At 38.1% G+C, this 27881-nt stretch overlaps 2 protein-coding genes across 11 annotated transcripts; one reads left to right on the top strand and one right to left on the bottom strand.

Annotated features, from left to right (window-relative positions):
• Window positions 1-594: 594 nt before the first annotated feature.
• On the bottom strand, window positions 595-27613 carry LOC148661584 (carboxypeptidase E-like). Its single transcript, XM_088635506.1, has 9 exons — window positions 27012-27613; window positions 6405-6601; window positions 5764-5931; window positions 4803-4920; window positions 4197-4376; window positions 3720-3859; window positions 3103-3202; window positions 2316-2434; window positions 595-1339 (listed from the first exon to the last, which is right to left on the bottom strand). Exons 1-9 carry the CDS (start codon window positions 27241-27243, stop codon window positions 1241-1243), a joined length of 1353 nt encoding a protein of 450 aa, XP_088491632.1. The 5' UTR covers window positions 27244-27613; the 3' UTR covers window positions 595-1240.
• On the top strand, window positions 12704-24913 carry LOC148661585 (uncharacterized). Of its 10 annotated transcripts, none has more exons than XR_015939573.1 (4): window positions 12704-12921; window positions 21864-21960; window positions 23780-23839; window positions 23929-24913. XR_015939573.1 is itself a non-coding variant. In XM_088635502.1 (4 exons), exons 1-4 carry the CDS (start codon window positions 21049-21051, stop codon window positions 24099-24101), a joined length of 441 nt encoding a protein of 146 aa, XP_088491628.1. In that variant the 5' UTR covers window positions 18004-21048; the 3' UTR covers window positions 24102-24913. The 10 variants fall into 10 exon arrangements, 4 of the variants coding, with proteins under 4 accessions (XP_088491631.1, XP_088491628.1, XP_088491630.1 ...); XR_015939572.1 differs by having other exon boundaries at window positions 12705-12921; window positions 21864-21933; XR_015939568.1 differs by lacking the exon at window positions 12704-12921 and adding an exon at window positions 12928-21159 and having other exon boundaries at window positions 21864-21933.
• Window positions 27614-27881: the final 268 nt, after the last annotated feature.

Raw genomic sequence — 27881 nt, 5'->3', positions numbered from 1 at the left:
ATTATTTTTTTGCTTAGAAGTACAAAGCATTATTTAATTCAAGAGGACTTAAGATGCTGAAAAACAATTTCTTAGTACAATAGATACCAGTGTTCTGCTTGTATTTATAAAATATATGTATATACAGTATACTCATGGAAAAAAGAAACTCAACACCTCCTCCTCCTCCCTCTGGTCCTCCCATCTGTGTGGAAGAGGCTGAAGAGTGACTCATCCGTGAAGAGGACCTGATGCCACTGATGAGTCCATCACAGCCTCTGTCTGGCCCAGGCCAGTCGGGTGTGACGTCTAGGAGGTGTGAGCAGAGGGCCTCTGACAGGTCGCCCTGCTCTAAGGCCAGCAGCATGGAGCCTCACTGTCCTGTCACTGATCCGGGCATTGTATCTGCCGGCAATTTCAGCAGCAGTATGGGTGGCAGACCTGAAACGATCTCTCAGATGAACCAGTCTGATATGTCGGTCCTGCTCTGCTGTGGTCACTTGAGGGCGACCGGATCTTGGATGGTCATCTGTCCTGCCGATCTGCTGAAACCTTCTCTGCAGTCGGGACACAGTGGAGCAGCCTACTCTGTAGTGTCTGGCAATGCTGGCATGCCAATAGTCCTCTCCCTTGCTTCTGGTGACATTCGAGGAATTATGGAATGCACAGAAAACTAAGTGTGGCCTTTTTTTGCAGTGACCTAGAGCTTTGAATTAAGGCCTTTTTAAAGGTGACCTGGTCGGGCATTGTTCCACCTGGACCTCGTTGGGTAAAAGTGCACCTAATGAGCTTTCATGTGATCGGCAACTTGCAATGCCTCACTGCACAATCTTTATTGCTGGTCAGAGGGCTTAAAACAAATCGACAACTTTTTGTGAAAGTACACCACCTATAACTATAGTATTCTCATTCCAGAAAATGTTGCGTTTCTTTTTTTTCATCAGTATACTTTTAACATCTTACAGCAAACATGAACAGCTGAATCTGTTTTCAGATTTTGTTTTTCAGTTTTACTTCCTGAAAACTATAAAAGAGAAACACTGTGTATTATAAGAATGGATAATTTGGGGAAACCAAACTTGAACATTTTTGCTTGGGTTTGTTTCATGGAGTCCGTGCATACCAAAGAAGAGAGAATCAGACTGAAATGTTTCATGAGAAAAAGCCAATGATTTACAAGAACAAAGATTCACCAGTACCCCCTTACTTGTCTGAAAAGAAGAAAGCAACAGATTAAAATGGCTGAAATAACCATGACTGTTCAGAAGTTCAATGTTTCTGACATCATTTTCCACCATCTCTCCAGTTCCTGCTGTTCTTCATTGTTCTTCTGCTGCAGTGCCTTCAATCTGAAGTCCACCTATTAAAAATCACAAACATACTTACAAATTACAGCTAATAGAAACAAGCTGACATTAAGAGAAGCGAGCAAAGGAATAGGTAAAGCCTTATTCCACACTGAAAAGAAAAGAAATGAAACACAATATTTCAGCTGTGTTGTGTTTGTTTTGAAATTGTGTAAATTCTTTTCTATTTATGGTTTTCAATATAACCTAATTTATAAATTGAATGAATGAATGATTGGGAAATGTGCTTGGCAGCAAATGTTTTCTTAAAATTATGTTAAAATGTTTAAATGCAACTGTGAGTAAGACAGGGACATGTTAATTTGTAAATAATTTTCTTTTTCTGATATATCATAGTTGAACACAATCTTTTAGCTTTTTTACTTGTTTTTTAGTTAGATGTGGGGAAAAATATCTATTAACTCAATATATTTTATTTAATTATTAAAACCATGTACAACACCTTGCAAAAGTATTCATCCCCATCCAATTTGTTAATTACAAATGATGTATACACTTTCTAGAAGTTAATATTTTTAATGAAACACTACTGCTGAAACTGGACACTTGTGAGTGAAAGTATGACAAACCTACATTAGTCGAGGTGGCCAAAATTTGGAGTCACAGAGTTATCGAATGGCCTCTGTGTGAAATAGTAGTGATTCACATGGTTATAGAAAAATTACAATTTTCTCTGCAAAGAATCAACTATGAAGCCCAAGGAGCTTTCAGAGCAAGTGAGGGATAAAGTTGTATAAAGGTACAGTATGTGTCAGGAGAAATGTATTAAAAATAGTGTCTCTTCAAACTTTGCTGCTGGACAAGGAGGAAACTGGTAAGAGATGCTACTGTGAAGTGTTTTGGGCAAAAATATTTGCAATATAAAATAATATTATTCAATCCCAGAATAGAAAGAAGAGAACTATGATTTTGTGTTGTTTTATAAACATTTAAAGCAAACATAAAAAGCATCCCTTGAATCCCTATTACCTTCTGTGCAGGATTATGTGGGACGATCACTTTCCTGGTGACACTTTCATAAGATGGAGAAGAAGCTGTGACTTGATACTCCCCTGGTACCAGAAGCCTCCAGTAGTCTCCATCCTCAGCTGGTGAAGAGTTGAAAAGGGTACGAGTTCATCTCAGTTCTTAGACACTCAGATATTGTACCAAGGCCATAAAGTCTACCATTTACTTTTGTTCCAGACAGGGAATTGAAATCAGTCTGTATCAAGAATCCATCTAGACATATCATAGGATACACAGGTGGATGCTGCACATTGGTGGTGGTGGAGGGGAGTCCCCATTACCTGTAAAGTGCTTTGAGTGGAGTGTCCAGAAATATATAAGTGTAAGCAATTATTATAATTATTATTACTCTGAGGTGATCATTCACACTATGCCCTGATGTTCTAATGGGAACAGATTAGAAATATTGGGACCAGATTTGGTTACATTATAAAAATAAATTGCAGTCCCCTAAGAACACTGCATTAGAACAGCAGGACTATGAAGGTAAGGACTCCAGACCTATTTAGGGAAGTGTACATCTCTACATTTTTGTAATTTCTTATTTTTGCATTTCTGTACGATTCCCTTTTCTTAGTTCTGAAGAGTCAAAGATTGGATAGTTGATTTACTGTAAGCTAGCTTTGTGAAATTTAGGACAACTTTTCTTCTTGGAGAAAAAAATTCTGCCAACTGCACTTCGGAGTGAAAAGTGCGAAGACACAGAACCGTTTCCAATTATTTTGTGGTTGAAAAGAAAGTGGCAAACCTGTAGTGATGTCGTGGTTGATGCCTTTGACTGAAATTGTTGCATTTGCTATTGGATTTCCCTCACTGTCAGTAACAAATCCTTTGATCCCTCGGTGAACCTGAAACATTAAACTCAAAGTAAACTCTCACACGGAAATATTATCACTTCTGACAGATTTCCAAGGAAAATGAAAAATAATTTTCCTTTTTATTTTTTTTTTCAGTAAGATTCATTCTGCTAGTTGACATGATGATTTTTTGAGGTTGTGAAGGCTTTAAGTATTGATACTCCACAGCCCTAAGTAAATATCACAAAATGTATGCAGCATTGGAGTCACGCTTGACCAGATAAGGATGAATGACCCACATTGTGCTACATAAACTGTAGCAAATTAAGCCTTTCAGGTTGCAAAAGGCTACCATACCATTACCAGGGTTTCGTGCATAGATATACCACCTACTGTTTGGTTAAATGGACCTATATCTCAAAGGATATCTCTGAATATCTAGAGGAATCAATGCAGCAATGTGTTGTAACTGTAATCACTTCTGGAGGTGAACCAGCATGGTATTAGAACAGTTCTCCGAATTCCTGTGTCAAACAATATGTATGACAAATGAGAATTTATTCATTACCTGCTGAATGTAGTTAATGAGTGAGGCCTTGTTATCAAGCCAGTACTTCCTTAAATGTGACGCAGGGGGGAACTTTTCACAGCTCAGCTCAACCGTTATCTCAAAGCAGTTAGTGCTGAGGTAGTTAAAATCCTGCATACCTGTGAGAGAACAAAATTGTGGAGAAGCTGCACATTTTGACTTTAAGGCTGATTTGTTGATGTCCATATCAAGATTTTGTGAGTTACGCACATTAGTTACGCAGTAATATTAAAATGAATCTTTGTCCCATGTAACCGCAACCTCAGGAAATTTCTGAAATACAGAAAATCCCCAAAATGATTGTAGATTTTAACAGTAATACAACTCAGCCCTGTAAAGATAAGCAAAGGGAGTTACTTTGAAAAGAGTAAATTGCCACCAGTTATATGCCACAGAAAGCTAGAGGAAGTCACTTCCTTTCATTTCAGCTAGTCTGCTGGCTTTCAGCAGCCATACCTCCAGGGACACTATACCAGGCTGCCCCGTTGGTCGTTCCGTTTATAAACCCATCATCTCCCTCCATGTCACAAGGGCGTCTGTGGGGGTTTGACATGACGGGGTTGTGTGAAGCATAGGCATGAGCCAGGCTTTTGAACATGGCATCGTCAGGACACGGGGTGTACTGCTTATCCACGCCTGCGTGTTTTGACAGAAAACAAGGTGTATCACAACCACAGAATGAATAAAAACAACTTATTTTGATGTTGAATCTCAGTCTACCTTGAAGGGCATGGTCCTTGAAAATTGAACTCACTCCACAATCGATTAGTTAATTCACATATTTTTTACATTTTCTTAAATGTGACATTTTTAAAATTCTGAGGCACACTTGTTAAGGCATGAAGGCATTGCACTGCAGCCCATCAGTTGGGAAACTCTTACCTTAAGCATGGTATAATCCATCGACAAAAAAATCAAGCCTTTAGAATATTGCTCATTAAGAAATATACTACACACGTTGTGCGTTTAAACTTTTATCAATACCTCTACATTTGGGCAAAACAGCTCTTCTGTCTTACAAAATCGTTGTATTGCATATATTTTAGCAACATTTACTGTTACCTGTTCTTGTCTCATCATAGGGATAGTTAGCAACAATGTCTCCACCATGGAGATTAGCTGACATAACAAATGGAATTTGCATTATCCACTTGATGACAGCCTTAGTCTCTGGGGCCAGCTGCAAATTGAGATGTAGACAGATTAATATTAACAAAGTATTTAGAGTTTAACACCTGCAGGATACAGTATTTGTATGCTTGCTTTCACTCCCTGTGTGCTGAAATACTGGAATGTCTCTCACAGTCATCTTCACAGTAGTCTGGCATAAATTGGCTTTACTGTTTGCATATGCTTCTGGGTAATCTCGATGGAATATTTTGGTTTTGTACTAACACACCACACACCATAAGGGGAATACAAAGCTGTAGTGAAAGCTGCCAGTTGTTAAAACACTTACAAGCCAGTGCTTGACTCATGTAAAGCATACTGCAGGAGTGGGTGGAGACTTTGATACTTCCCACTCAGCTCAAGCGTTGAAGAAGAGAGAGCAGAGATAGATGTAATTATACTGAAGAAAAAAAGCATGAAAAGCAAAAACATCAACATAAACATTGATGAGCTTTTCATTTTGTAATTGAGGTTCTTAAGTTTAAAAGTCTCCTATCAATAACATTTGCAAATTTCTTTCCTGTTGATGTCTGTGTTTGTGCCAGGAAGAGAAATACAAGTAAGCATTAGAAATTACCATCTTAAGTAAAGGCAGAACTGCTCAACCTGAGCAAAGAATGCAAACCAGTCTGGAAAGTTTACTGAACCGGGCCTAGTGGATCGCTTGTTTACTGATACAGTTAAGTCACATGGTTAGTCACAATTCCATTCAGATAAGTGTGAATTTAAGATGGAAAAAAATGCAGCAGAAAACTGCAATTGTTTTTTTTTTCCATAGAGAAAAATTAATTCAATTTGTATTACTAATTTGATGTACTATGCCAGTGACATGAAACAGCAAAATAGGAAGTACCTTGCTGTTCTCTTTCACACGGTTCTTGATGTCCTGGAGAAGATGGTGATTAGGGCCTCCTGAGCGCTCGTTCAGATAGGCTATCTTGTCCAGGTCAGGGAAATTACGGTTGAGGTCGATGCCCTGGCCATTGGCTCTTCCTAGAAGCCAGTCCTTCACACTGCCTCTCTATATACATGAAGGCATGAATTATTTGTTTACTTAAGCTGCAGTCTTAAAGTGTATAGCTGTGTTGCAAGGCTTTCTTTAAATTGAAATGTCTGTAACATAAAATCTGTCAAAGTTTCAATAGCTGTCAATTTCAGAGCTTTAACATTCATTTGACATGATTATGGTGGTTTTCCCTTGGATGCACTAGAGATTAACAAAAGGGGAAAAATCCAAAAAGCTTTTGTAGGCTAGCAGAGTTAAAAGACCTTGGTGCACAGGGAAAACAAGTATTTGAAGTGCAGAAGCCTTCAAGCATTATAACATAAAAAAATGAGAATTACATTATTGCTTTGCCATTAGATTTAGGTTTGGTTTTAAATGTAAAAAAATGTAGTCTGTATCACTTGTACCACAGATTTTGCTAACTAGTCAAAATGCATGTTTGGAAGATATGGAATGAACTACCTTAGTCAGAAGATCACAAGACTGACCTGAGAGGCTGCCAGCTCAAAGCCATCAGGGTTCATGGAAGGGAGAATGTGAATGCGTGTGCTCTGAATTAAGTTGAGGATGGTGTTGTTCCCTCGTTGGTACTCATCGCACAGGTATTGCGATAAATACACAAGCAGCTCCCGACCAACAGCTTCATTGCCGTGCATGTTGCCCACAAGTTTCATCTCTGGCTCTCCTAAAAAAAATGAGAGTAAAGAATTTGAGTGGTCATGCCTGGTTGGGGAAAGCTAGCAAATGAAATAAAATAATCAAGATTAGACTTAGGATAGAAAATAATACTATATCAGCCACCTAATATGGCATTAGCTTACCTTTGTGTGCTATCACCACAGATGGTTCAAGAGTAAAGAGGTGCATTGTTTCCAGACTTAGGTATTTCTGTGCTTACTGTAAATCAAGTGTGTATGTGGAATGGTATAGTTGAAATCATTCATACAGCAGCATTCAAATGGGCATTGATTTTCAGGCATTTGTGAACAATAACTCTTTCTGTACTCATGTTTTTAGTATAGTGAAGAAGTCTTATTTTCCTACAGAATTATTAAAGAAACACTTTAGTGTTCGGCTCTAAAACAAGCGAATTCTAAACACAAATATCCCAGGTATTAATAGCATTTATTTCCCCTCTCTCAACATCTTAGCCATGGACTTAATAAATGTGAGCAACAGTGTAGATAATACTGCGTTTGCATTCAATGCATTTATTAGGACTCTACTTAAACCTAATGACCCAGAAAATGGCCCATGTGTTATTTAAGATGCATATCCCAGAAATCAGCTCTTTATTTGAGCAGTGCAGAGAATCAATTATCTTCCATTTAAACAGAAAGCAAACATAAACACATACAACGGAGAAAACTCATGTTATTCATGACAAGAATAATAATCACCCAAAAATCTGGCATATGAAAAAAAAACAAGATAAAAAAACTACATATGAAAAGAGCAATCAATATAACATGTTTTTCTACTACAAGTTATCTTTTTTTGGCTCACGAGTTACAGTTTTTGGATGACACGCATGTTAATTATGTTAATTAAGCAGGAAAGCTGCTTAAATTAGGTTTCAAGGTTGAGAGTTGTGCAGCAGCAGTACCTAGAGCCACAGGTGCACATGTGTGCATTGAATCCATTAGGTCAGCAGTGATATTCTCTCCTGTGAGATCTCATTCTGCTTTAACACACCTTTTAGAGGCTACATTTAAATACCTTGTAAGGGCAAAGAGACATTCAGAATGTGATTATGATCTGCAGCACACAAGGAAGACAAAAAATGATAAATGTGAGTAATACAAGGTAGGTTAAAGATCTACTTTTAAAGCTTCAACAAAGTGGGATGAGTACAGAAAAAATACTGGCATCAAATTTGTTTCACCTGTTTACCATGTTTTATTTTTATTTGCCTTTCACATCATTCCTGTTTTGTCTTAATTGGAACAATTGATCCTATTTCCTTTTCCAAAGATGCATTCTCCTCCCCTGGAGAAGAAGCTAGAAAAACAGATTTTGACTGGAGGGACGTCATGAATCTTTATTACTATGGTAACAGCACTGATCTCATGGGCACAAAGGAGGACTCCCACTGTCAACACACTCCACAGTCCTTTCACAGGCTAAAAATAGACTTTGGATGCAGCAGGAGAAGAAAACCACTCTGCTCTTTCCATAGGTTACATGGATGATTGCTTTTACAGCTCAGGCAAACAAAAGAATCAGATCTTCTCCTGACAATGACTTCTTGTAAAGGGTACTGGATGAAACACATACTGTAAATGCAAAGATTTTGTCACACAAACAGGTAAAAAATGTGATATGATAACAGTAATCCACCCACCAATATAGTTACCTGTAACTCCATCCACCCACACTTCTTCCTACTTGTTCATATTCAGAAATCTGAATACTACAATTCCACTAAAACTTTACCAATTCCACTAAAACTAATTTACCAAATTCCAGCTTCATTTACCAAACAGCTGGATGGGAAGCAATATCAAATGAAGAACAAAACATATATTCCCCTATAGATTGTTACAGATGTACAGATGTAAAAATTAATTAACCATGAAGTATGAGTAGATCCTGTATACCAATAATATAATACAGTATTCTGTGACAATTTAAGTTTAGACAAGATTTAAATATTATTTATTTATTTATTTATTTATTTATTTATTTATTTATTATGTTTTCTAGAAATCCATCAGTTTAATATAACACAGTATTGCTAGATATGAAGAGCTTTGTGAGGAGCTGAATCAGTGTGTAAGCTACAAAGGAATTAATACAGGGTCATTTTTTACAGAAAAGTAAAAAAACAAAAAACCAGATTCTGGCTGCAAAGCCATCTCTTCATACACACCTGAGAGAGGTTTCATAACTGAATTTTGTTTAGCATGCAATTAACATCTGCTTGTTGTATATAGCTTGATGCTTTTGAAAAATTCTACAAGTTACAGTCAAATTTCTATGAATAAGGTTGAATTTTCAACATTATGGTATTCAAGGATCTGTACTAGAAAATTCATGAACTGAGTCCCTGAACCATCAATGATCAAACTAAGACATTTGCTGAATAAGGAGAGCCAACTAGCATATAGAAAACACTTGCTGTGTGATAATGTTGATAAGGTACATTGACTACTTGATCAATGTGAAGCTTTGTATGAACATAATATTTCATTAAAATATAAATGAAAACTTGCTATATGTATAGTGCAACAACTTTCCCCAATGGTAACATACTGTATAATGTCTAAAAAATAGAAACAAGAATGGAGCCCTATTGTACATGAGATCAACGTTGTTAAGCAGGCACAACACACGATTTGAACAAATTCTTTTCTTTGAGTTAGTTAAGATTAAAATCATGACAAACAGTGTCATAAATACCAAAAACCCTGTCTAATCTATTTATTTGGATGGATTGATGAACTGTATCACTAGAGGCACTTGAGCTTGACAGGAATGGAAACAAAACAGCAGTTAGCAGCCATTAGCAGTTTATTATTTATTTAGTATTTAATTTTATGAGTAATTGTAACAAGCTTTCTAGTACTATAATCTTGCCAAGTACTATGCATTGATCTGCAAACTGGATAATAAACTGGATAATAAAGCTCATTTACAGAAAAATGAGCTGCTAACTAAACAGTAACAGTCCATTTTAGAACTTTTGTCAAAGGTAAGTTGAATATTGATAAACACTGAGCAGTTAAGAGTCTATGTTCTGCTTTTTTTAAAGAGAGATAATACCTATAATTCTTAGGGATGAAGAAACGTAATTATTCATTGGTGATGTGCATGATAATGGGACAGACAATATACTCAATAGAAATTCAAATACTTTAAATGCACAATACTGGGAACAGTGATCTTTTCAGATAATTGCGGAGGACAGATTTGCCTTAAGCATGGGATAAAACATGAAGGAAAATGGCACTGTGCACTTGTAAGATCACATCATCATCACCACTTTTAATAACTGTTTACCAAATTCGAGGTCACGGTGGCTAAGAGCCTGGGTAGCCTGGGTGCAAGGCAGGATACACCCTGGAAGGGGCACCAGTACATCACAGGGCACACACTCACACAAGGGCCAGTTTTTACATAAGCCAATTGACCTACCAGCATGTCTTTAGAAGGAGCACCTGGAGAAAACCCGCATGAACAGGGAGAGAACATGCAAATTCCACACAGATAGAACCCCACCAATTCACCTCAGGGCCCCTGTGCTGGGAGGCAGCAATGCTGAGCACTGCACCTCCATGCCATCCCCACTTATAAGATATCATTTTAAATCTTGTATACTGTACGTTGGTCACCACATTAGAGAAAAGTGCTGCTCTGGAATCAGTCCAGAAAAGAGTGACCAGAAACACAGCTGGAATTATTAAAGGAATGTCCTACTTTGAATGTCCTACTTCTACTTAGCAGAAACGAAGTGCATTTAAACTATAGAACAGGAAGAGTCTGCTCAAAGGCCTGTGAGAGTCTGATAAAGAGATCCAGCCAAGTTGTTGAAGCCAGTACCCTGGTGTCTTTCAACAAAAGATTTAATTCGCTATTAGGAACCGAAACAGCTACAGTAGATCAGCTGAGAGGTTTACTCTTGCTTGTAAACTTTCTTGTGTTCTACTTGAAACAGATTAACATTTTTTTAAATAATTATATTCCTACGGATTTCTAAGACATTCTTCACAAATAGAAGCAAGCAGCTTGTACTTCAATGATGAACATTTAAATGGAAAGTCTTTTAAGCTTTATACTGTAGCTGTATAATTTTTACAACATTCAAAGGTAAGGCGGGAGGGAGGAAAACGTTCTTCAGAAGTTACAGTTTTTCTGTATGATCTGTTGCCTGTCATGATGACAGTGTGGGAGATAAGGGGAGGGGGAGTTGTCAAATACACTGAGCATCAAATGAAAGTTATCCCTCTTATAATGCACGTATACATAGAAAAATACAGTAGCACATACAGATTTATATGTTGATAAAATGTTTGTTTTTTTCATTGTCTTGATTATCTGGTCATTCGTGTGACCCTCAGTGTCAAGCATGGAAAAACATAAGGGAAATAAACACACAGAAAGTAACATAAATGACCGGGTTGTCTAAAGAAGTCTTCATGCCATGTACATCATGCATTGCTATTGTAACGCATACGGCCACCATTGCAGGTTGTGCGAGCTGGCTTACCAGCGCGGTGACGTCACCGCCCTTCCCTGTGAATAGCAGGGACCGCAGCTGTCGGGCTGAAGGGAGATTTCCCTTTATCTCAAATGGCTGCGTCCCTGTCGAGTGACGCCAGAGGCCTGGGTTCGAGTCCCCGATGGTGGGGGGCTGACCTGAGGCGGCAGCGGTTAGGGCGCATACCCACGTGAACCCGAGAGCGCTACATTGGTGTCAGAAGCGGGGTGGGATAGCCCTTCGCCGAGGACGGTGAATTAAGTGAGAGAGTGTAATGCTCTTTGGAGATGACTTCAGAGTTTGTGTAGACCACCCTATAGGTGTCAGTGAGCCAAATGACACACTAAGCGATGTTTATAACAGACCAATGAATAGGGAAGTTCTATGTGACGGTCTGGTCAGGATTAAAGAATTTCACTTGTGAGGGGGTGATTCATGACAGCCTGCCCTGCAATGATTAATCCCGGGACCCCACCTGGTCCTCTTCCTGTGGGCATATCCTGAAGTGATAACTGGACAATGGACAATGTCCAGCTAGATAATGAACAGTATGTTCTCATACTGCTCTTGTAACAATGGTTTTCTTGCCAGATGAAAATGTGACATTTATGCCTTGATTGCCATACCCGACAGACTGGGACTTGATAGGTTTTTGTGCAGGTTTTCTGACATGAGACTGAATCCCACAAGGCAGCATTTACAATCTGTATCACAGCTTGTCTAAGTGTAGCCACACATTCTCTCAGTTTCTGACTTTGACAGTAGCCCCCCTGTTGATCAGACATGTTGAAAACAAATGCTAAGAAACATAAGTAAATTAATCAGTCATATTTTCAAATTAGCGATAATGCACCTGCTGCAAAAAGTCATGTCCAAGTAACTTTGTGAATCTATTGCAAATGTAAGTAATCGGTTTCTTTTATGTCCAGTATACAGATTAAGAAAGAGCCCTGTGCTTGCGCTTGCAAAAAATTCGATTCAGGTGAAAATATTAAAATACAAAAAATATTAAAAATACCACAGAAAAACTAATTTGATTCATTTATACGAAAACAACTGGTGTTTTTCTCATAGACTAATATGTACATGTAAGACTCGTACTATTTTAATTTCTTGTTAAAGGATTTTATTTAATCGAAATCATCGTGATTCTCTAATTTTATTTTTATGAACAGAACAGTCGATTTTCTATGTGAATATGTAAACTGGAGTAAATATCGATCATCTGTCCTCAGTCCCCTTAGTGTTCCGCACATTTTTAAATACATTAAATATGAGTGGTTAATCACAGACACAAAGATTTTCCTTCCAGTAATAACTGTGGCATGCAACTGTAAAAGCTGAAGATAATATCTTAAATGCTAACAGCTAAACAATCCTCAATAAGCAATAGGTATTGCTTATTAAGCTTTTTTTTTTTCAGGCTCAAAGCGTGGCTCTGTTGTGCCTCATGATTTTCTCCGCAGTAGCAATTATGAACTATTCAGACCTTATCAAGACGAAATGTACAACAAAACCTCCAATCAGGAATGAGGAAAGCAGTCAAATGCTGGTGTTGATTGGTCTTGCTCACAGTAAAATCCTCGTTCTTTGCCTTTCCTGGCCATTCACGGTTCAGGGGAGATTGCGTGATGATGCTAGAGCTAGAGTCTTGTTTGTAAAGAAAAAATACACTTATAGCCTCTCCCGATTGCATTTGAAGGAGAAAGAAGACTGCACAGCCGTCGAAAGAGCAAAACACACAAAAAACAAGAGACTGCATCCCCCAAAAGACTAGGAAGGAGTAGGGGCCGAGGGAAAATCAGGTAAACAAACAACCATACCTGATAGTAAAAAAAGATCATTTTTATTAAGCAGTGGAGTGAACAGTTGTTATAAGTAGGCTTAACGGAGTACTATTGGGAAACAGATTGCCCATTAAAATGAAGTTGCATTTTGCTACAGGAAAATACGGTTTGCTTATTAGAATTGTCTGTTTGCTTTCATGAAGTATAGTATTTTTTACTCAAAATCTTAATGTAATTTACGGATTTTTCATTAACATGACATTTTGTAACGCACATTACCTTCTTGTCTAGTCGTAGCGATAGACAATGTGTAGTCTTTTGGATATTTTACTAAATGCGTAGTGAGAGTTCAGCGCTTTGAAAATAGGTGACAGTAAAGGAAGAATTAAATGGCATCTGTATAACAGTAGTTATTAAAGAGTTTTAAGAGATAACGTCAAGCAGACATGGAATACTTGCGAGGCACGTCATGATGTGTATTTTTGCATTATTTGCTTTGAAAGAATCTGCTTGTAAATGAAATGTCCAGAAAACTAACAGCTGTAGTTAAAACTTTTAAATTGCCATGTTCGGTTGTAATTTTAACATATTAGCTGTAAAATCACATCTTAACTATTTCGCACATGTAATGGTAAAGTAATGCATTAGAATGCTTTCACGTAGTATTCATTGTGAAAGACCTTCATGGATGCTTAGTGGTCATACTTTAAAATTGCCAATTGAAAAAAATATATATAGAGAGAGACAGGTCTGAAACTAGAAGCAAAAAGGGTTTAAGTAATTGTCAGCTTTCTCCCTGCTGTAAAACGTTTGAACTGTGACTGGAAGTTGGACAATTCCTGTATAGCATCCGAACAGATGGATCAAGGGAACAAATTTGTCCTCGAAAAAATGTCCATCTCAACTCCTGGGCCATATCAAAAGTGCAGCCCTACTCCTAATCACCAACAAAACCAGAGCTTGTGTTTTCTCCCAGTCCAAAAGATCATACCTTGCTCTTTCCCAGTAAAAATATACAATGCTGGTCCTGTCCAAGGACAGAACTATGGCTTGCTTCCTGTCCAAGGACAAATATACAGCTTGCAAACTGTGCAAGGACAGACATACAGCGTACAAAATGCTCAAAGTAAGACTGTTTTTGCTGTCCAGCAGCAAATGTATAGCATGCTTGCTGTGCAAGGACAGCAGCATGGAACACTGTCTGCCCAAGGTCAAAAGGGCTCCTGTCCTCCTGTTGTAAATATAAACAGTGTGTGTAAATCTCCAAGAGATATGGAGAGCGTACACCCCATCCCAAAAGAAGTGAAGAATCCAGATTTTTTACAGCAAAATAAAAGCATGTCTCCTGCCTGTGAAAAACAAAAAGATTCATACATTCTCTGTAAAAAAATAGGAGTAGAACTCAACATAAAATCAGGTGCAGCAGAAAGGCCAAAAGTGGACAAGCAGTTGCTCACCAATGGTGTTATGCTCGAAATTCATGAATTTGTCAGGAAATCAGGCATGCCAAAGAATATGTCTCTCTTTAATATTTTAGACTATAACTTTGATCTTGGCTTGGAAAGTGAGCAACAGAAAAACTATTTTTCATGTAGTGTTGCGAGCTGCGTTCAAACAATGATTATGAAGAAACACAACGTTTCTGCTTCAGAGAGACTGGAATTTATGGAGCAGGTCTTTTCTCTGCCTCTCCCACAAAAACCGCAGCTCGCGTCACCTGTGGAATCGATTGTCGTAGAAATTGAAAGCTGCAGTAGTGATGAAATGGAAGAAGAGCCAAGCAAGAGGGGGACTGAAGCCCTGAAGGCAGACATTGTAAAAAAACGGAAGATTATTGAGAAGCTGAAGGAAAAATGTGAGGCTTTAAAAGATCAAAAAGCCCAGTTGCTTGAACAAAGAAAAGAAAGACAGCTACTGCTGCACAAGGCCAAAATGGAACTCCAGGCGGTAACAAAGAAGTTTGCTAAAGCAAAGGCGAAGCTAACCAGGCTGTGTGTCCGAAATATTAACAAAAGGATAAAGCGACGCGATAACAAGATACAGGTGCTTGAAAAGAAATTAGAGAGGCTGACACAAGAATTTGAAGCTGAGAGAGATCAATTGGAGGAGGAAAGAAAAAGGCTGGAGCTCCAAAACGCCATTCTAGAAAAGAACGTGAAAAAGTACAGATATGAAAAGAAAAAAGAGACTATGCGAGCAAATTACAATAAGAAGGTGGCACAGGAGGTGAACAAGAGCCATCTGCGTTCCGCGACTGGAAAGAGAATCCAAAAGCTCAACGACGAGGTGTATTTTTGGCAGGCCAGATACACTGAAGTCAAGGATGAGTTGGAGGATTTAGTACAGAAAAAGATACCCACTTATGAAAAAGCGAAGTACAATGACACGGTGAGGGAAGTCTACATGGATTTAGTGGCAAACATGGGTGTCAGCTGCAGCAAAGTGTCTCAGGTTGTTAGGACAGTGTTGGAAAAACTAGCTGGCATGAAAGTAGATAGACTGCCTAAGGGAAGTATTTGTAAAACAATGGTATTAGAAGCAAGACATGTAGCATTGCAACATGTAAAAGAAACAATTTCTAAAGAAACTGATGTCACGCTTTGTACTGATAGCACAACAAAATTTGGACACAAGTACAGCACTGCAGGCATCTTTCTGAAAGACAGAACTCGTCTAAATATAGGCCTTAGAGAACAGGCTTCAGGTTCTGCAATGGACCTGTTCAACGTGGTCAAAGAAATGGTCCAAGACATTGTGAGAAGCCCAGGAGTAGATATTGATAAAACTGACCATTTAGAAAAGGAAGTGTTTGTCAAAATATCAAATCTTTTTGGAGATAGAGCAAACACAGAGAAGAAGTTCAATACAATTCTCTCCGACTACAGATCAAAAATTCTCCCCAACATAGTTGAAAGGTTTGTCAATTACAGTGAATCCGAAAAGGCAAAACTTTCTCTTGTGAATGAGCTTTTCTGTGGTTTGCATTTAATTGATGGGTTGGCGCATCAGGCAAATGTGACACTTGCACTGTGGGAGAAAATGATGTTTGGAGATGCTAATGTAGGTTCTCGCTGCTTGCCAGAAGTTAGCAAAAGCGACACTTCTGAATGTGGAACAGTCAGATTAATACGTACTGTGTGTAAAGCCGTCCAAGAAAAAGGCAGTGAAAAATATGGAAAGCCTGTTATTTTTAAAACATTTTTAGCCAGCAAAAATAAACAGGATTATGTGCCACTGTCTCCCTTCAGAGGTAATAGAATTAATATTGTGTTTCACAATGCAGCAGGGGTATACTTTTTATATCCTGATTTGGTGGGGTTCACTGCTGAATTTCAGCATGACAACAGCCTAGTGGCTGAAGTCCATGCAGATCTCAATGTTCCTCAATATGTGGCTGGGTGCAGGGCTCTAGGGCTTGTTGCCAAAATCATTACAGAACCCCTTTGGAGAGTCATGTCTAAGAAAGAACATGTTTTGGCAATGAATGACAGATACCAAACCTTAGTTTCAAAGCTTAAGGACTGGCAGAAGGATGGCACAAGACTTGTCAAAGGGCAGGTATGTTTATATGACGACATAGAAATACACAGGGGGGCTGTGTTTGATAGCCTTTGTGAGTGTTCAGACCCAGAGTTTGATGAGCTGACTGTTCAAGCTGTTGAACTAATTCTTGCTAGTTTTGTGAAGGTATGCTGTAAGATGCTAGCTGATCATTTGGAGCACGGCAGATATGATGAGGTGTCACCAGATGTGGCTGAGAAAATGCAGTCAGTTCCTAAAACTAACGAGAGCTGTGAGAGAGATTTTGGAGTGCTTGACACATTAATCAGGATCAAGACAAATGCCACAGGCATTGCTCTTGAAGGAATGATCATGTACAAAGAGAATCGCACCTGGGAGTGGCTCTCTAAGCTGGATTCCAGAAAGAAAGAGGAAGTGCTGGAAATTGCTAGACGTTCTGTCAAGGAACAAAGAGCTACATTCGGTAAGAGAATACAGAAGATTAAAGAAGTTAGGGTGAAGGCCTTATCAGAGAGGAAAAAAGTAAAAGTGAAAGATTCGAGTGAAGAAAATGAGATGACTCTCAAACAACAGCTGACAGCTGAGTTGGGCAGATATGGAGGCCTGTGGGAAACCGAAGAACAGATTGATGAACAAATACAACTTTTAGATGAATCTTCTAGGTATGCAGCAGTAATTTCTCAGCTCAAGTTTAGAAGATTTGTCCTGGGCATGAAAAACGAGCAAGGGATTTTTAACATTTCCAGAGCTGGGAGAAAACTTGGCTTTAATCATCTAGTGCGCAATTTGAAAAGTGCTGTAGTAAAGGTAGAGCAGGGTTTTCCAAAAAGGACCTGTAGTTCATCGGCAAAATCTAGATTAACGATCTCTCCAAGCAATGGGAGCAGTCCAGCAGTGAAGAAAATTAAGTTTACTCCCAATAAAGGCTTGGGTCTAGCAGGAGAGGCTCAGGCAGAAGTCACTCTAACAGAGATGATCCCAGCAAAGGTTAAGGTAAACCTTGAAGGTGAATACACCCCAGCAGTAGCTGAGCGTATAGCCCAAGAAAAGAAACGGTTTTTGGAAGAGGCTGTTTATCTGCAGGCCAAAGTCAGAGACAGTGGAAGAAAGAAGATGGGGTTGGGGGGGTTAAGAACCCCAAAGGTTAGCTGCCCTGAGCAGCTTCTAGGAAAGAGGGTTAGACATGCCACTGTGGAAAATGGAGAAAGAACCTGGTTCAAAGGTACTGTTATAGCAGTGAGGGAAGAACAGGGGGCGCAGACCTTTCAGATCGTTTATGATGAATGCCAGATGGTCTGGTGGTTTGACCTATGGAAGGACTTTCAAGAGAACAACCTGGAGCTGTTACCAGTAAGGACTGAAGACCTGCTAGGAAAGCAGGTAGAGCACCTGTTTATAAGTAGTGAAGATGGTGCCGAGACCTGGTGGCCAGGGAGGGTTTTGCATTGTAAAGGGGATGGAAACTCTTTTGTTATTGAATATGAGGATGAAGAAAGTGACTGTGAAAGAGTGTTTGAATATCCTCTGTTGGATGACTACGTAGCAAATGAATTGAGAATTTTATCATAGGACCAGTGAAAATAATCTGCTTTTGCAGACCTACATAAGTCATTTCTCGTTTCTTTTTATTGGTCAGAGGGCGGTCAGAGGTTAGTGGTGGATAGAGGACTGTGCTTTTTTGCTCTTGAAGCAAATAATGAAGGAAGAAAATTTAAAAAATATATTTTGGTTTATGATAAAATAATTGAGAAACTTAATGTCAGATTGAGCCGCCTAATTGATTAGTTGTACTAATTGTATCACATACATTTGATTTAGTTGTTGTTTGTAGTTTTATATGTAATTTTATAAGGCTAAAATAGGAAATCAAACACTATTTGATGGTCAGTGTTGTTCAAAATGGTCTTCAGTTTATTTCTTAATTTGTCAGAAGACAGTTGTTCTAGTAGTTATCAGAGTCTCTTTTAAAATCAATAGTTGAAGTACTTTAAAAACAAAACCTTATGGTGCTCCTCTGATCCAGATGTTTTCTGATCACCGAAATATCAAATTGGAACTGTTTTTCAGCAAAGTGGTTTTTGCTGTACAAAACCCAGCCTTAAGCTACGATATCTAGAATACTCTAGTGCATTAAATTACTTTAGTATTGAAATAATTGTATATAGGCATGTCCAAAGGCATGTTTGTTTGTGTAACACATTCTTTGCATAGAAGCTATCAGGTTGGAAAACCTTTCCTCTAAACCTTTGTTTAGTTGAATAAAAATACCTCAGTATGACATTCAATGCATTTCTTTATACAGTACATTTTTTGTGTTTTTTTTTTTAATTTAGGAGAATTTAAAAATCTTCTGAGATACTGTACACATGGCAATTTAAAAGTGTTACTTTGGAATATTTTTTTAAGCAAATTACTTTGTACTCTTGTTTGAGCAAGAAGTAGATCTGCCATTTTAGAGTGGGAAAAGTCCAAAATGGGTTGGGCACATCAATGTAGGAAGCAGAATTATTAACCAAATAATGTAAGTTAGATTTCACTTTGAAGTAGATTAGTAACTAAAGGAATTATCTTACAACTCCTCAGAAGACCACATGTAAATCCCTCGGTCCCCTTTTAAAAGTCCATAGAAATGTTTTTTTTTTAGAAAAAGTCTAAATAATAAAGACAAGCAAGTAAGATTACAAAGCTGGAAGCAACCTGAGAAAATAATTTTAACGCACAAATGAGAAGTGCTGTGCTTGATGACGCTGCAGAAGTGTTTATGTTGACACATTTGCATCTTCTACACAATATGGGGAAGCAACAAAGGGACAAAACATTAGGATTTATAGTCAACGTATATTATGTTAAAACACAACATAAATCATCACCTGTTATAAAAATCATTTAGAATATTTTGTACCATTTTGGTCACCACGTTACAGAAATGATAGTGTTGCTCTGGATTCAGTCCAGAAAAGACCAAGCATCCGTTTTTCAAATCTTTAAGGACGCAAGGCCAACGCAATGGGTTTGAGAATCAACAGTGAAACATGAACTGGAAGACACAAGCGGAAGCAATGTGGAAGTGCATTTAAAAGCCCTTACTGGAGGCACCTTAGAGAAAAGGCTGTGGGAGTCTGGAAGAAGCTATCCAGCCCGGTTGTTGAAGCTGATACCCTGGCTTCTTTCAAGAAATGGATGGATGAGATCTTTGGATCAATTAACTGCAAACTACCAAAAATGGCCTCCTGTTGTTTGTAATCTTTCTAATGTTCTGAAGACTGTCAATCAAAGCTGTTTTTAACTAACTGCTAAGTGTCTGAGTTTGTTTTGGAAGACTTGAGGAAGCAGCCCTCCGGTATTGTGTACAGCTTAATTGCATCTGTGGATGTGAGAAGAAGTGTTATCCTATTATAATAATATTTTTAACGATGTGATACATGGACTGCAACACTTTATGGTTATGCAGTGTTGGTGCTGGTCTTTCAAAAGACATTAATTTTTTCCAAAATGGAAAATGGGACTAATCCCTTACAGACTCTGAAGCTAATTTAAAAGAACTTCACGGGAAAACAGCACTGCCAGTTGCTTCATTTACAAATTTTAGGTTTTTTTTTTATTCCTGCTGCTATTTCATATACTGTATGTTATTCATGTACTGAATGAGCTGTGTTAGAACTGCTTTTTATCTTGTAACTTGCAATGGCTTACATTACATCTTGTGAGTCAGTATTATCATAGACCTATGTGAACTGTGCCACTTTAGCTAAGGTGATCCATAAGCAATTGTCAGCTGATATTTTGATAAATGAATTTCCAGGGTGTAGGTTTCATCAATGCAATCATGACAAAATTTAGCCTTTACATTTCTTGTTATTTAATGTCCACTGCAAGCGAAATGTCCACTCCATAGTAAATGAATTACAGTTGGTTGGCATTTTGCTTATCTGCAACATTAGATGTAACTTACATCCAGTTATCCACCACTATTATGCACATTTTCATTATCAATATAATCTACTCCATGCTCAGGACTGCACCGAAACTCAACTTTTTTATTTTGCAAAGATTATAACGTAGTGTTTATCATTTGGTTTAAGAAAATGCCATTTCTGTGACTGTATTATGTGTTGTATGTGTTGGTATGGTATGGGCAAAACAATAAGGTAATATCTTGTGTAACTGTAACTTTTAGCATGAAATCTTTTTAAAACACAATCTTGTTCTGTATGTATTCTGCCATATTATAAAGAAGGGTTGTCCAAGCCACTTATAACCATGTACCCACAATATTTACTTTCTGTTCAGAGCATAAAATGGATTAGACTAATTACGTTATTGGCAAAGTAGTCGTGGGTGGGGGGAATTATCTGGAATATGGCCTACAATAGAGTCGTGCAGATGTACTTCTAGAGTTTTACTGAATTATTGTAAAGAAGAACCAAACTGCTCCAGATGGGTCTTTTTTGAGCCAGAAAGATATTGATTTTGGTCGTCGACTATTTTGAAGCAAGACTTACGGCTGATACTATGAATACCTTCTGGATGAAGACTACCTCTCTCTTGGTGCTAAAACGGTGAAAGGAATATAAATCACAGACTGTCTAGCAGGGGTGGGAGGAATGGCTGGTGTTGAAGACCATGAAAGAAGATCCGTGTTCCAGTCTGATGAGAAGTTCATCTGCCGACTTGTCAAAGACCCTGTCCTCTGTGGCCAATTCTTTGCCAGAGAAACAAAAAAGAACCTTAACTGTAAGTCTGCAAAACGTTTAGAGATCTTGCTAACTTGTTTCTGATGCTTAGAAATGATTTCTTCTATCACTGACTTTGGGTAAAACTGCTCTGCCTCATAATACTTAACAGGCCTAGATACTTGAAAAGAGCTACCCATAAAGAAAAGCATGTGACTAAATTCAGTTTTCACTTGCCAGTAATTCCTTGCGGATCATTCGAAATGTGTTGTGAATGTCATGAGTGGCTGTGTGACAGAAAAGACCATTTAATTACTGTAGCCCATATGTAAAGTGTTCTTCAAAATGGCAGAAAAGCATATGGACAATTATAGTCCTTTTAATTAAAATACATGGCACAGTTCTCAGCATTGAATACTACAATTCAATGCTTCTAATTGCTTTTGTATGTCTACTTATTCGTTCATGATTCAGTATTATCCAAGGTTCCTCACCACGTTCTCTACAGTAATTCAAGCCTTCAGAGAAAGAAATGGGCAAACTATGAATTGAAGAAAGCCAACTTGCATTCCTTTTGCTGGCTGTTTCATACACGTGCAGGACTTCACAGTCAACTACAGGAATAGACGTGCTGTAGGATTACGAGTGATTCATATGGTTTTTGAATCCAATTCCTTTGGTAACTGAAACGGGTGAAGGATCTTCATATTCCGTACCATTTAGTTGCCGTTTTCCATATTCAGCAACCTGTTTGGTTTTTTTCAGAAATTTCCCATGGACTTTCCACAGCAGCAGCTGATGGGAGAAGACTTAGGTCCATACAGTTCTTCAAGGGGTAATTATATTCTGAAAAAAGCAACAGGTAGATTGTGTACAGCTGCACAATTAATATTAAGTATTTATTGTGCTTGTTTAGAATCTTCCAATTATATTATTTTTTATGGATCAAATTGTATGCATATTTTAGGTGCAGTAAAAGGTATAAATGTTTCTGCCTTTACAAGCCAGTAGTTCAAAATCTCTTGGTTTCTAAATAAATAAAGGAATTTAAGCTCAGTTTTGGATAATTTTATCAATTAGAGAATAATTTCAGTTGGGCTGAATTAGATGTTACTGTATGTTTCTGCTGAGCCAAAAAGGCATTTAGATGTTAGTCACTGCTCATTATTATACAAACTAGTTTCTTTCTGACACATAATTAATTATATGATTCCCCCTAGTGTGGTTTATTTTTATATTGGATTCACTTCACACTGTTTAATTTATGGAAATTTACTTTTGCACATAGCTCTTCTCTAACAGTGGCTTTAGAACACTGACCTAAACATGCCATCTGTTCTGTGATCTCATAGAGACAAACCAGGAAAAGGGGGATAATTTTCAAATAAACTGTTTTTATTTGTTGTATTATTTAATATTTTATATTAACTGCCATTATTCCCAAAGAGAGGCAAGCAGCAATTTTAGACACATACAATTTCAGTGAACCAGGAATTTAGTCTAACCTGTTTTTGACTGTTGAATTGCACCCAAAACCAGATTTCCCTTCTACCTTTACTTGTACTTACTTACACCTTTACTTGTTGGAGATACTGATATGATATTTTTGCGGCACAGATACTGTAGCAAGCAAAGGTGTGTGGTCGTAGTTCATCTACTAACACATCAATGACACAAAGTTCTCTTAATAAGCATATTGGGCATTCTTCTTTATTGATTTACACCAGGCATCACATTCAGCAGGTCACATTACCATGCCCTGTCTCTCACCAGTGAGGTAATTTAGTGCCTGTGCAACATTCAGAATCCATCTTGTATCGCCTTTAGTTATGAATGGTCAATTCATCAAAATTATCCCAAAACATGTAATGAATTTCCAGATGCTGTAGGAGTTAATTTTCTTCTGACATGCATTAATAGAGTGCTAAGATTCTTTTGATGCTCAGTATGACATTTTATCAAGAGTGCAGGTTCTGTTTGGGCTTTTGGGAGCTTCAATAAACTATCCCAATGCCGGAAATCTTTAATTATTTCATACAAAGTGATATTTCTTAGCATCTTATATACAAAATGCTGGGTTTGTTCATTTTTATATTTCTTTATTAAAGCAACATTGATTTCACTTTAGATTCAGATGGCTAATTTGTATAATTAAAAACAGTAAAACTATTTTTAGCATTGTTAGCATATGTTTTAGAACTCTGGAAGACATGTACATTTTCTTGAATGTAAATCACCTCAGATGAAGGAGCCAGCGTTCTAAATAATTAAAGTAACATTTTGGGTGCAGTGGCCTGAGAGCTTAATCTATATTAAAACTTAAGGTTTGTATTGTGCATCAGTGAAATTGAAACTCTCATCAGTTTTGCCCAGTTTTAATTCCTCATTCAACATTTTGAAGAAACCTTTGGAGCAAATGGCATTTAATTGCTCCACACAGTTGAGTCAGATGCTTTCAAGAGCCAATAAACGCATACAGTGCATGAGTAATATTGTTACGTTGGTACAGTTCAATGAGATTTCAGCTACTGAAAGAGGAGAAAGTCAAGTGCTACTACAGACTCTTGCCATTTAGAAAATGAGGGATGAGAATAATTTCTGCATCCCTCATTTTCTACATCTTATTGCTTTGCTTGTTATTGAAGTGTGTAAAAGCTTTTTAATTCTCCATTCCTTTCTAGTTTTTCCAGACCAAACGAAAACCGTTTTACCTCTTCCCTCCCGAAAGGACAATCAACAAGGTGCCTGTCCTGTTTACTCAGTGATTAGTCTGTGCTGATGACTACCACACTGACATTTACAAATGTGCTTTTGCCATTTTGTCTTGCAGGTGCTGCCCTTTTTGACTTCTCACAAGATGGGAACTCTCAGATGCAGAAGGCTACACTGGAACTGCACAAGGAAGTGTTGGCGCTTCAGAAAGAAAAGCTCATCCTAGAGAATGAGAAACTCCAACTGCAAATTGAAAAGATAAAACTCAGGAAAGCGAAAATATGCAGCTAATCCTCCGCCATTAAATCTGTGGGATACTGATGAAAACGGAGTGTACAAAATTTGACAATGTTATGTTTCAGTGTAGTCAAACCCCAATATATTTTAGCAGTTATGCAAAAGACAAATATAAATATTTAAACCACAGCATATTACTGTTATTAGTTGCCAGAAAATATCATTTTAGATCAGTCTTTTGGTGTCCTTTACTGGAACTTTTTTGTATATGAGGGTGCAATCAAAAGGATTCATAGTGCATTATTAACATAGTCATTCCTCTGTCTTTTTCACCAGGAGGGATAGAATTGCATCTCTTTCTGAATGTTTACAGTAAAACGGTACTGACGGCACTTCTGAAAGCCTGTCAGTATAGTGTCACGTTATCATTTAGAACATTTCTGCAAATGTTGTTAAAAAAGCTGCTCATGGCTGTTAAGGTTGGAGGCAAAGACTTGTGCCGTCTCAGCCAACATAAGAGGACGAGAAAGGATATCAAAATGCTCGTCGCTAGCAGTTGTATTCTCGTTTTTCAGCAGTTTGGTGATGGACTGCTTGATACAACATGAATATTTAGTTAGGGCTTGGTAATGAACTGGAAAACTGACATTTTTTCTGCTCAAATTGCGTGTCTAGCAGAAAATGGACATAAACTTTTATTGTGTTCTGCTACATTTACTACTTCATAGATCATAGGCCTAGATTCTTATTTCCCATTCTTCCAGGATAGGTTTGTGTTTTAGCCGTGTTCGACTCTTATGTACTTTCCAATGTTGTAAAACTTGAAGGAAAGGGATCAATAAATATACTTGATGTCGCTGAGAAAATCATTTTATTACTGTGGTCATTTTTGAACCCAAGAATTTCAAATTAGTCTTTCACTTAAGTGTGTTTTATTTGTTATGTGTGCATCTTAAAAAAAAATGTGGTTCCAAAATACAGAGGTCATGTTTTCTTATTTAAAGGATGACAAAATGTTGCCCAAGTCTGTAACCAAAACGTTGTTTAACGTTTACATTTAGGTGATATACTGTACAAATTCTAACTGCTACGAATTTACTGTAATTGAAAAAGGGAGATAATAATAATAATAATAATAATAATAATAATACACTTTATTTTATATAGCGCCTTTAAAGGTGGCTTCTCAAAGCGCTTTACAGGATGACAATAACAATAAATAAGAAGACTACAACAATAAATAAGAAAATTTCACAAGACCGAACACAATTTTAATTACAACAATACAACAATAACAATAGAGGAGACCGTGGAAGATGGTATTAAGAAGAGCAGAGGGGTGAAGAATGGAACCAGTTAAGTAAAGGCTTTTCTGAAGAAGAAGGTTTTGAGTCTGGATTTGAAGGAGTTTAGAGAAGTTGACTAATATCCTTGGGCAAAGAGTTCCAGAGCTTGGGGGCATAGCAGGAGAAGGCCCTGTCGCCCATACAATGTAGACGGGCTTGGGGGACAGTAAGGAGGGCAGAATTTGAAGAGCGGAGGTTGCGAGGTGGGGAGTAGGGCGATAAAAGTTCAGACAGGTATTGAGGTGCCAAGCCATGTAAAGCCTTGTAGGTGAGCATGAGGATTTTAAAGTCTACGCGGAATTTGACCGGAAGCCAGTGCAAGGACTCCAGGATAGGAGTAATGTGAACACTTGTACTAGACCTGGTCAGGATTCTGGCTGCTGAATTTTGGACATACTGCAGCTTGTTCAGAGTAGATTTAGATACACCAGGGAGCAGAGCATTGCAGTAGTCAATTCGAGAGAATACAAATATGTTGATCAGCTTTTCAGCCACAGTTAATGATAGCATAGGGCGTAGTCTTGCGATATTTCTAAGGTGAAAAAAAGATGTTTTGACAGTATGCTGTACATGTGGGTCGAATGTTAAGCCAGAATCGAATATAACCCCAAGGTTTTTCAATTTTGATTGAAGCTCAAGTACAGAGCCATCTACAGACAGGGTTACAGGACTGGCTTTACGAAGTTGATGGGGGGTACCAATAAGCATGACTTCAGTCTTGTCACAGTTAATATGAAGGAAGTTTTGAGTCATCCAAATTTTTATGTCAGAGATGCAATTAGATAGAATAGAGACAGCCACGTCAGTGTCGGGTTTGGTATGGATGTATATTTGAGTATCGTCAGCGTAAAAATGAAAGCTGAGGCCATGTGATCTTAAAAGCTGACCAAGTGGGAACATGTAAATGCTGAAGAGCAACGGGCCCAGTATTGAGCCCTGGGGGACACCAGACTTGACAAGACCGATTTCAGACCTGTACCCATTGAGAGAGACAAAGTGACAGCGATCAGTGAGGTAAGACTTAAACCATTTGAGGGCAGTGTCAGAGACTCCAAACACAGTCTCGAGACGAGAAAGCAAGATGTTATGGTCAACAGTGTCAAAGGCAGCACTGAGATCAAGAAGGATGAGTATGGAAAGAGAACCTGCATGAAAAAGAGATGCTGCATGAAATTGTACACCTAAATAGGTGAGCACCTTAGGGATTAGGCGAAGCAAATTAAATGTCAAGCGTTTGCTTAATTGTTTTTTCTTATGTGTTTAGATATATAGTATTAACTTTTCCAGTTCAGTGAATGTTTGAATGTGAGTCGCCTTGAATAAAGCTCCAGCTAAAATTATACGACAATAATACAAATATGTCTAACGAGTAGGTAAAAGGTTTTTGTGAATCTGCAAAGTAGAAATACAACGTACTGTAATACTGATTTAATACAAAATGTCACGGACATTACAGTAATAACTGATGCATGCTTAACCTTCCGCAAAGTTAAACTCGCTTAACAACAGTCAATTTGGGAAATGCCGAAATATTCGAAACTTACTTTACCTTTGCTCAAGCAGCATTCAAAATTAAAACATTTTCCGTTATCTTAATTATTCATAGATGTTTTCTTACCTGGTTCGTGTACTCCGGGCCGGTCGCTGATTTCGATGACTAGCAGCTGTTTGCCTTGGGAGCTCTTGCCAATGCTATAGAGCCGAGTGATCTGGGGGCACTGTAGCCAGACCCCAACGAGTGCTTGCCGCAGTTGCGGGTAGCGATGGTAGGTGAAAGAAAGAGCCTCTTTAGCCTCCAGAGACTCAAAACAAGGTATCAGAAGAATAAGACCGATAAAAGCCGCCTTCATTTTAGGTGTAGCGATTGGGAACACCTTCAGAGAAATAAAAGCGGTAATTGTGACTACCAAAACGCTAGATATACTGAGATAAAAGTGCCTTTACTAGGGATTCCTCTGCGTCTTCTCTTTGTTCTAAAATGATGAATGAAAGGCGCTTCCCTATTTTACTACTTCTTTGGTTTCCATGGCAGCACATCTGTATTGCCGGTATTGGTTTTTCAACACGTGATCGCATACGAACGCCAGCATGGTAGCTGATCCTTTTAAACAAGTGGGCGGTGATACTGCATCATAGCCAGAACAGATGTCACGCAGACACCGCAGGATGCATTAGGCGTCTGGATTGCAAGACATGGTTTAATACTCTCTGCATGTAGTACATACCTAGAAACTAAACAATTGGAGGGGCAGAGACGGTGAATATTAGACTTTAAACCGAAACGTTTCCCATTTGCCTGTAAAGGGCTGCTATTAAGATACGGAAATTATATTTAAAATGAGAAAAATACTCCACTTAATAATAATAATAATTACATATTTTGACTAATCTTAATCAGACTGCATCCTTAGGGAGTCTGAGAAAGCAGTGACTCTCAAGACTTGTCCATCTGTATCACAGAGCCTCTTGTATCTATTGCAGCACCCTG

Source organism: Lepisosteus platostomus, chromosome 6 (genome assembly GCF_059453375.1).
Source record: "Lepisosteus platostomus isolate fLepPlt1 chromosome 6, fLepPlt1.hap1, whole genome shotgun sequence".
Taxonomy (NCBI): Eukaryota; Metazoa; Chordata; class Actinopteri; order Semionotiformes; family Lepisosteidae; genus Lepisosteus; species Lepisosteus platostomus.
Note: the sequence above shows the minus strand (reverse complement) of the source record. Positions and strands in the feature narration are given on the sequence as shown.

Bases quoted from the DNA above. Each gene is read 5' to 3' on its own strand.
- LOC148661584 (XM_088635506.1), bottom strand. From the start codon at position 27,243: ATGAAGGCGGCTTTTATCGGTCTTATTCTTCTGATACCTTGTTTTGAG. The intron at 5,932-6,404 runs GTCAGTCTTGTG...TCATGTATATAG, and splicing joins TTGAGCTGGCAGCCTCTCAG to AGAGGCAGTGTGAAGGACTG. The intron at 4,921-5,763 runs GTACTTCCTATT...CTCAATTTGCAG, and splicing joins GTGTGAAAGAGAACAGCAAG to CTGGCCCCAGAGACTAAGGC.
- LOC148661585 (XM_088635502.1), top strand. From the start codon at position 21,049: ATGAAAGAAGATCCGTGTTCCAGTCTGATGAGAAGTTCATCTGCCGAC. The intron at 21,160-21,863 runs GTAAGTCTGCAA...GGTTTTTTTCAG, and splicing joins AACAAAAAAGAACCTTAACT to AAATTTCCCATGGACTTTCC. The intron at 23,840-23,928 runs GTGCCTGTCCTG...TTTGTCTTGCAG, and splicing joins CCGAAAGGACAATCAACAAG to GTGCTGCCCTTTTTGACTTC.